Below are 9544 nucleotides of genomic sequence, written 5' to 3'. Positions count from 1 at the left end.
TGCGCACAAGAAGGGCCGGTCCGTCCCCAATGTTGTGTCATTGGGTTCTTCAGGGGATTCCGTCCTTACCCGCGTTCTTAAAGGGATACGACCCCCCACAGAAAGGGTGGGCAACTTTAGTGCGTTACCTGAGCCCCAACTATTCTGTCCACACAGAATGATCAAAACATAGCCCATGGAAAGTTGGAAGTCCATTTCTAAATAACGCCATGTATAGAACACGATTTTTGTTCCTGGGTTGTAAATGCCATTTCCTAATTGGTTCTACCCTTAAAACAAGGGGAAAAGTGTATTAAAATGCAAAAAAACTTTGTTTTGGCGAGGGATCCTGCAGCACATTTTTGCTATAGTTTTTGAATGAATATCCCATAAGAGTCCCAACCAATTCAACATAGGGTTGTTGTGAGTTTTCCGGGCTGTATGGCAATGTTCCAGAAGCATTCTCTCCTGACGTTTTGCCCACATCTATGGCAGGCATCCTCAGAGGTCCAACACTTGGAAAACAGAATAATTCCATACATGAAACAATCAGGGCCTCCCAACAAAGGATTCCCCCTGGCAGGATGTAGCCAGGCCTTGAAGCTGAAAGGCCATTCAATGCTAATCAAGGTGGCCAGTTTGCAACATTCTCACTTGCCTCAAGTAGATAAGAGTTCTTTCTCCCACCCTGGACATTCCACAGATATATAAACCCTACTTGCCTAGTTTCCAACAGACCTCACAACCTCTGAGGATGCCTGCCATAGATGTGGGCAAAATGTCAGAAGAGAATGCTTCTGTAACATGGCCATACAGCCCGGAAAACTCACAGCAACATAGTGACTCTGGCATGAAAGCCTTCGACAATTCAACATAGTTTGTGGTCACAAAAAAACAAAGCTTCTGGAGTATAACAATGACTTTCAAAGTAAGTACTGCACAATTAAACAGGAAATAACACTTTCAAACCAGGAACAGCAACGTTTTTGAATCTTGCTACAGTGTAATTTTTAATGCTGAAGTCGAAGGGACTGCAAACAATTTGAAAACATAATCCTAACTTTGTTTATCTTCTGAAATAAGTTGCATTCCTTCCACGTACAGTAGAGTCTCACTTATCCAACCTTCGCTCATCCAACATTCTGTATTATCCAACACAGTCTGCCTCCCGCCCGGATCCACAGCTGTTTTTCTAGGCAGCAGTTCTATCTTTGAATTGAAGGCTTTCATGGCAGAATCATTGGGTTCCTGTGAGTCTTTCGGGCTGTATGGCCATGTTCCAGAAGCTTTCTCTCCTCCCTTGCCTAGTTTCCAACATACCTCACAACCTCTGAGGATGCCTGCCATAGATGTGGGTGAAACATCAGGAGAGAAAGCCTCTGGAACATGGCCATACAGCCCAAAAGACTCACAGCAACCTAAAGTTCCATCTTTATTTGTAGTCAAATTTTTAGTAGCCTCTTTTTAAAAAAATATTTATCATTGTTACTATTTATTCTTTTTTCTTTCTTTTTCTCCATATTTTTTCCTTTTTCTTTCTTTTCTCTTCCTCCATTTCCGCCTTTCTCTGTTTCCTTTCCTCCTCTTTCTTCTCTTTCTTCACATTGTTTTCCCCCACCTGCACTGTAAATATTACAACATAATAAAAACGATTAACATAATTTTTTAGTAGCCAGTGTTTTTGTCGTCAGTGTTTTCAATACATTGCAATGTTTTGGTGTTAAATTCATAAATGCAGTAATTACCACATATTGTTACTGTGTATTGAACTGCTTTTTCTGTCGATTTGTTGTAAGACATGATGTTTGGGTGCTTAATTTGTAAAATAATAACATAATTTGACATTTAATAGGCTCTTCCTTATTATCCAACATTTTCGCTTATCCAATGTTCTGCCGGCCCATTTATGTTGGATAAACGAGACTCTACTGTATATGGGTTGGCAATCTCTTCTACACGCACACACACACACACACACAAAATACATATATATGTCAAAATAGATAACAAATATAATAAGCAACTAAAATAACCAATTATTCAAATTGACACTACACAATTCATACTATGCCACCTGGTTTGTATGGGTTCCATTCAAGGTAGCTGGTTGATCCAATCATGTAAATGAAGCCTGGCAAGATGTTGACAGACCTTATGCAGGAAAGTTATCTTGCTTCATTTTTATACATTAATGCATATAATCATAAAAAGAAATCATAAAAATGGGGGATCACACATAAGGAATCCATAGGGGTTGAGCAGGACCCAAACTTGTGGAGGCCTGCCCCTGTGGAGATCTGGAGCTACACACAGAAGTGGGGTCCATAAGACTTCAGAGGGGCTCCTATCTTACGGTCATCTTACGGGGAAGGAAAATGTGAAATTATAGAAAAGGATAGTGGGGAGGGATCCCTGGGGTCAGCAGGCATCATTCTGCTGCAACGTGAGATGGGATAGAAAATCCAGCACAAGGGAAGGGACTATGGGTTAGGTAGTTAGAAACAGAGAGGGGGGAATGAATGGCAAGCAAAAAAGGAAGCAAAATGGAGTTTGGGATGTTTATGAAAGATGATCTGTTTTAGTAGAATCTAGCCTCAGCAGCCAGGGAACAGAAAAATGGGAGTCAAAGGTGATACAGAAAGGCAGAAGGATAGGCAGAAGAATACATTTCAAATTTGAAAAATAAGGGCAAGATTATAAAACATATTGTCCACTAGTCTTTCCCCCCCCTCTTGCCAGCCCCCAGTCCAAAAGCCCAGAAATGCAAACCCTTCTCAGCCCAGTCTTTAGACAAAAGGCTTTCTGCCTGAGAGCCAAGAACTAAGGACTCTGTTAATTGTTTCTTATCCCAGCTCTGAAACAAAAGTGAAAATCTACATTTCTAGGCCTCTAGGCCAAAGGCTAGCAAAAGGGAGAAAAAGCTGAGCTTGGCAAAGGTCAAATACCTTTTGTGACATGATTTCCAGTAATAAATTTGTTACCTTCTGCTATAAATATACTAAATGTAAAATATGGGATATCAAAAAAGATTTAACATAGGACGTGTTTGTTGGTCCCTTTTGCAAATTGTCCAAGATTTAACTTTTATTAACCAGCTTGGTGTCCTTGGCAAAACTATAAGTTACTATCTTTTATTGGAGGTGGGGGTCACCTTCGACTTCAATAATAATAATCATCATCATCATCATCACCATCTTTTACTTAAGATGCCACACAGGAGATTTATTGTTTTAAATTGTTGTTGTTTGATAACCTACTGCATTAGTAATTGAGGGTAACACTTTATACAGGTTGAATCCCCCTTATCCAAAATGCTTGGAGCCAGTGTTTGGGGTTTTTCAAATCTTTATGATTTTAGAAGATCTGTATTTTCCCTCTTTTCAATATTACTATCTATCCATTGCACATAATGGATATTTCACAGTGGCAATATTTAAAACCATAACACTTGGTGTATATATATGGATCACTAGCTCTGAGTCTCTCGGCCATCATTGTTGTGTCTGAAACATTAATCAGAAAGCTGAAGTCAATCAGTCCATTTTATAAATGTTTGCTGAAAAGCCTGAATTAGACATTAATGATTGGACCAAAGACTTTACATTGCCCAGTGCAAATTAATCAATGTAAAACTTTCATAGTTTGAGTGGAATCAATTAACCATTGAGACTGATTGATGCAATTAAACATGTGGAAACCTGAGTGGGAAACTGTCCTAGCTAAATCTAGTTTAGACCAGCAAAAATCAACATTCTGGGTGTCCCTGATGTTAGTGTGGGGTGGATGGAGGGAGAGGGGAGACCAGCTTCACCTTTCTTTGGTGAATTAGGGCCTTTCCACATAGCCATATAACTCAGGATATCAAGGCACAAAAGCCCACAATATCTGCTTTGAACTGGGTTATCTGAGTCCCCACTGCCATATATCCCAATTCAAAGCAGAAAATGTGAGACTTTATTCAGCTGTGTGGAAGGGGTCTTAATGACAGAAACACGGAGCAGGCAATGCTTAGTTATTGCAAAGCTTTATACAATACATTAATTTTGCATTAGAAAAAAAATGTTTGGCATTTGTTAATGTGTCTGTTCTTTTAAATTACATTTTTGTATATTATGGTGTGTAATTTAATTAAATGTATTGTCGAAGGCTTTCATGGCCGGAATCACTGGGTTGCTGTGAATCTTTCAGGCTGTATGGCCGTGTTCCAGAAGCTTTCTCTCCTGACATTTCGCCCACATCTGTGGCAGGCATCCTCAGAGGTTGTGAGGTATGTTGGAAACTAGTAAGTGAGGTTTATGCATCTGTGGGAAAAAGAACTATTGTCTGTTTGAGGCAAGTCTGAATTGTACAATTGGCCACTGTGATTAGCATTAAATGGCCTTGCAGTTTCAAAGTCTGGCTGCTTCTTGCCTGGGGGGAATCCTTTGTTGGGAGGTGCTGTGGGAGTTGAAGTCCAAAACACCACTTGGAGTGCCTCTGGTATTGCTATAGGAAGGTCCTCTATTGTGCATGTGGCAGGGCTCAGGCTGCATTGCAGTAGGTGTTCTGTGGTTTGCTCTTCTCCACACTTGCATGTCGTGGACTCCACTTTGTGGCCCCATTTCCTAAGGTTGGTTCTGCATCTCGTAGTGCCAGAGCGCAGTCTGTTCAGTGCCTTCCAGGTCGCCCAGTCTTCTGTGTGTTCATCTGGTATCTGCCACTGATTGAGGTTTCAGGTCATAGCCTGCCACTTTTGGGCTCTTGCTTGCTGAGGTGTTTTAGTATCTCTGTAGATCTTAAGAAACTATTTTTTGATTTAAGGTGTTGGTGTGCTGACTGATATCTGAACAGAGGATGGGCTGGAGATGTCACTGCCTTGGTCTTTTCATTATTGGCTACTTCCCACTAAATGTCTGGTGGTGCAATAAAACAGCATGATTTCTCCAGTGGTGTGGGGCTTAGACATCCTATGATAATGCGGCATGTCTCATTACGTTTTAACGTGGTGAGATGTATTCCATACTGGGCATGCGTATTCAGCAACAGAGTAGCAAAGCGAAAGGGCAGGTGCCTTCACTGTGTCTGGTTGTGACACCCAGGTTGTGCCAGCTTTCGTATAACACTGTTTCTAGCACCCACTTTTCGCCTGATATGAGATCCAAGTTTAAACGTGACATTCATGGATGTTTCATGTGACCCTTGAATACATACACAGCCTTTTCCGGGATCTAACCCGGCGTTACCAATCCTTGGGTTCGCGAGGCATTTGGACTTCAGCTCCCAGGATCCCTGGTCATTGGCCAAGGCAGCGGAGGCTTCTGGGAGTTGGAGTCCGACGATTTTTAGTCTTCGGGCAGTAGGACCCAGGAGGCGAGGCCTATTCCTCTGCGGAAAGCAGGCAGGACGGAAGGAAGGAAGGAAGGCGGGCCGAGCCGGGAAGTCGTCCGAGGAGCCCCGGCAGCATGTCTCACTCCGCGCCGCTCGCCAAGCCCTCGTCGCCAACCAACCCGCGGGTCTTTCTCGACGTGGACATCGGCGGAGGACGAGGTGAGGGGAGTGAAGAGACCGCGCGAGGCGGGCTGGGCTTCCAGGAGAGCGGCAGGCCTCACGAGAGGCCTCCCCGGGAAACCAGGCCATAAGGAGCCGCCAATGCCCTGCCGCCCTTCGGGACTTCAACTCCCAGAAGCCCCAACGTGGCTGGCCTATAGTCAGGCATTCTGGGAGCTGGAGTCCAAAGCACCTGGAGGACCAAGGCTGACCTGGGGAAAGGGGCGGGGGGAGATACTGACTAATTTAATTACTACTATTATTACTCCTGTTGCTACTTATTATTGCTAATACTATTACCGCTACTACTGTTAAGGCCTCCCCACAGCTAGTTAGGTAGTTCTTCCCATCACCATTTTTTTTATATGAGAGGCGGTTTGCAAAGATATTAATTCATTAACTCCTTTTATTAATGTTGCTGCTGCTATTCTTTGTATTATGGCCACCCCACCTTCTTATGTTGTTGTTGTTGCTATTGTTATTATGGTTTTCCCTTCACCATCTTTTGTGAGGATGATGATTAGGATGATGGTGATGATGATTATGATCTCCACCCTTACCACACTTCTTCCCCTCACCATCTTATGTTAGAATAATAATAATTATAATTGTCGCCGCCACAGTTAGATACTTCTTCCTTTGGTATGAAGGGTGGTTTTCAAAGATATTATTGATTTTTTACGATTTTTTTAATTATTTTTTTTTGGGGGGAGGGAGGATATTTTTAAGCCTGCATGGCTAAATCCGTGAATACAGATCTGACTGTATTCCTTGCCTTAGTAAATCCATGCCATAAATTGCCATAAGTTGAAGGAATAATAGAATCATAAAGTTGGAAGAGACCTCATGGGCCATCCAGTTCAACCCCCTGCCAAGAGGCAGGAAAATCTCATTCAAAGCACCCCTAACAGATGGCCATCTATCCTCTGTTTAATAGCCTCCAAAGAAGGAGCCTCCACCACCCTCCAAGGCAGAGAGTTCCACTGCTGAACACCTCTCACAGTTAGGAAGTTCTTCCTAATGTTCAAGTGGAATCTTCTTTCCTGTAGGATCATACACATAATGTATGTAGCACATGGTTTGGATTTTTGATTATATTCTTTTGATTTTTGAATGTTTGCATATACATAATGACATATCTTGGAGATAGGACCAGAGCCTAATCAATTTATTTGTTTTTCATATGCACCATATACACATATTATGAAAATAATTTTATATATTTGTAATACATTTGTTCTTGAAACAAATTTTGTGTACAATGATGCATCAGAAACCAAAAGTATTACTGTTTTGGATTATTTTGGAATTCTAAATAAGCGATCCTCCATCTGTATGATAAAGTAAACCCCCTTCACCCCCCTCTCTTTCTTTCTCTCTTTTCTAGCTGGCCGAATTGTATTAGAATTATTTGCTGATATTGTACCTAAAACTGCTGAAAACTTCCGTGCATTGTGTACTGGAGAAAAAGGGATTGGACCAACAACTGGAAAGCCTCTTCATTTCAAAGGATGCCCCTTCCACAGAAGTAAGTGTGTATTGGTGTTGTTTCTTGGGCTTGTTGAAGTGAAATAAATTTAAATAATATACTTGCTTTCATTTATTTCTATTTAAAATTGGTTTCCAAATCTTGTCAGCACTTGATGTGTATAATTCATAAATGAAGCAATGTATGATTGACAAAGACAAGCAGACAGCTTAAAAGATCATTATCACTTCTCTAAAGTCTGGTTTGTGTCCTATTGTGTTTGCTTCCATAAAATGCACTTCTGGCTGCAAACTTACAGTGGCAGAGATAGCATGGTGCAATAATTTGGTCTTATTTCCTCACAATAAAGCACAGGATGGTAAAACATCAAACATCCGGATGTCCCCCAGGCAACATCCTTGCAGACTGCCAATTCTCTCACACCAGAAGCGACTTGCAGTTTCTCAAGTCGCTCCTGACATTTGGGGGGGGGGGACCATACAGCACAGAATGGCTGCATGGGACATGTTCATAGACTTTTTAGTAAATGCTCACCTTTTTTGGCTAATCTTAGTGCTGAGTCAAAGCAAAAAGGGAAGCTGCTTCAGGAGCACCTGGAGCTTTTATCTGAAGTATGAAATCTCTAATTTAATGGCCAGGGCTCAATGCCATGCAATACTGGGATTTGTAGTTTGGCAATGCATCAATATCCTTTGGCAGAGAAGGCTCAAGACCTTGTAAAACTATAGCCCCCATGACTCCAAAGATTGAGCCCGGGCAATTCTACAGCAGAGATGCGTCCCAAAGCTTTCGTTTCCATTGCCGAAAGCTTTGGTGATCTCCCACTTGTTTTTAAAGAAGGAATTCTCAGCATGCAGCAACTGTAATGACCAAATTACAAAAAATGCATTTTTTGCTGCTGTGTGCATTACATTTGGCAGCAATGTTTTGAAAATTGAAGTGTGCAATTATATTTGATGGTGCATTAGATTCAAGTAAATACAGTAGCTTAGCCTAGAGTATGTCTGCTGCTGCACAAAGCCATACAGGATTTCAGGGTCCATGTTCCTTCTAAAGTGCAGAAATAGGCTCCAGTCCAAATATGTCTGAGGACTCTGCCCACACCTCATCTTCTCAGCAGTATACTGAGTTAGTCAGAGAACTGAGACATGAGAATTTCTTTCTGGTGCTCCTCTTGGTGAACGTATGTAAGGGCCTTTCTGGCATGCTGCTTCTGTGTTCAGAAAGGGGAGAAAACTGCAAAAATGGTCACCCTTAAGTCCAGAAGGTTCCCCCAAACACCATTGCCTAAAGTAGCTGAAATAATTGCCGTTAGAAATGCATATGTGTTTCCGGTGTAACATCAGCAAGTTAGTTGAGAATGTGATTACCATTTCTAGTTAGGAGAAAGTGTCTGTATGGAGCTTTAAGCTAATAAAGAATTCATAGCTCCTTTATTTTAGGCCAGAATGATTGGTTGGCATACTGCAATCTTCTCTTCCTTAATGCTCTTTTGTATGTTGAATTTGTAGTTATCAAGAAATTTATGATCCAGGGTGGAGACTTCTCAAATCAGAATGGAACAGGTGGAGAAAGTATATATGGAGAAAAATTTGAAGATGAAAACTTTCATTACAAGGTAATGCGCTTGAGAGTTAAAATTGTCATTTGCTATTATAACAAAATACAGCCTTTCCATTTAGGAATGCCTCTGTATAAAATAGTTATAACTGAAATGTTATAAATGTTATAAATGTATAAATGTTATAAATGTTAACTTTTGGCTATTTTTAACTGCAGTAAATGTTTCAGTCCACTTTGAATGCAATTCTAGTTTAAGTTATTTAACACTAAGAAGAAACAGCTAGCAGGTTACCTGAAGCCAGATTTCGCTTCCCTTGCTTTACAGTCACAACTATTAGCTGGAAACTTGTCTGAATACTTAATGCCATTGCCAAAAAGGTTTGTTTGCTCTGATTAAAAATACCCTTTGGATAGGTATAAGTTTTTCTTCATGAGGTATATGTTGTGAAAGGAAGACATATGCTGTAAACAACATCATCTCAGCAGAGTACAGATTTCACTGACAAGTTTGTAATACATCTTGACTAATGTCTATGATTTCAATTCCTAAGGAATGAGTAATTTTAGTGAGACTAACATTGGCATTTTCTTACACAGCATGATCAGCCAGGTTTGCTCAGCATGGCGAATGCAGGACCAAACACCAATGGTTCCCAATTCTTCATCACAACGGTGCCAACTCCCCACCTTGATGAGAAACACGTGGTCTTTGGTCAGGTGATCAAAGGCATGGGTGTTGTAAAGTTACTAGAAGACGTTGAAGTGAAGGAAGAAGAACCTGCTAAGGTAAAGTAGGTCACCATTGTTATGAATCTTGAAATTACTTCTGCCTGCTAAAATAAGCCTTTCTGTTCCAGTTAGTTACTGAATAGCAGTGGGATTTGTCTGGAAATCTGCACAACCCACTCTATTTCAAGAAAATTTAAGAGAGTTATTTTATTGTGCTGCTTTTGTATACGTAAAAGGGACAGGGCACTCTTTGAGTTA

The 9544-nt window shown here is 41.0% G+C and overlaps 1 protein-coding gene across 1 annotated transcript in view; it reads left to right on the top strand.

The window, feature by feature from the left end:
• The first annotated feature begins 5334 nt into the window (after positions 1 to 5334).
• The window catches only part of ppid (peptidylprolyl isomerase D), an 8018-nt gene continuing 3808 nt past the window's right edge, over positions 5335 to 9544 (top strand). Inside the window, exons 1-4 of the mRNA XM_003221728.4 lie at positions 5335 to 5505; positions 6893 to 7033; positions 8506 to 8612; positions 9155 to 9343. Of these exons, the coding sequence (XP_003221776.1) occupies positions 5421 to 5505; positions 6893 to 7033; positions 8506 to 8612; positions 9155 to 9343 (522 nt within the window). The 5' untranslated portion in view covers positions 5335 to 5420. The remainder of the gene's footprint in view (positions 5506 to 6892; positions 7034 to 8505; positions 8613 to 9154; positions 9344 to 9544) is intronic.

Source organism: Anolis carolinensis, chromosome 5, assembly GCF_035594765.1.
Source record: "Anolis carolinensis isolate JA03-04 chromosome 5, rAnoCar3.1.pri, whole genome shotgun sequence".
NCBI lineage: Eukaryota > Metazoa > Chordata > Lepidosauria > Squamata > Dactyloidae > Anolis > Anolis carolinensis.
The sequence above is the reverse complement of the archived record's forward strand: the minus strand, read 5'-3'. Positions and strand labels throughout refer to the sequence as shown.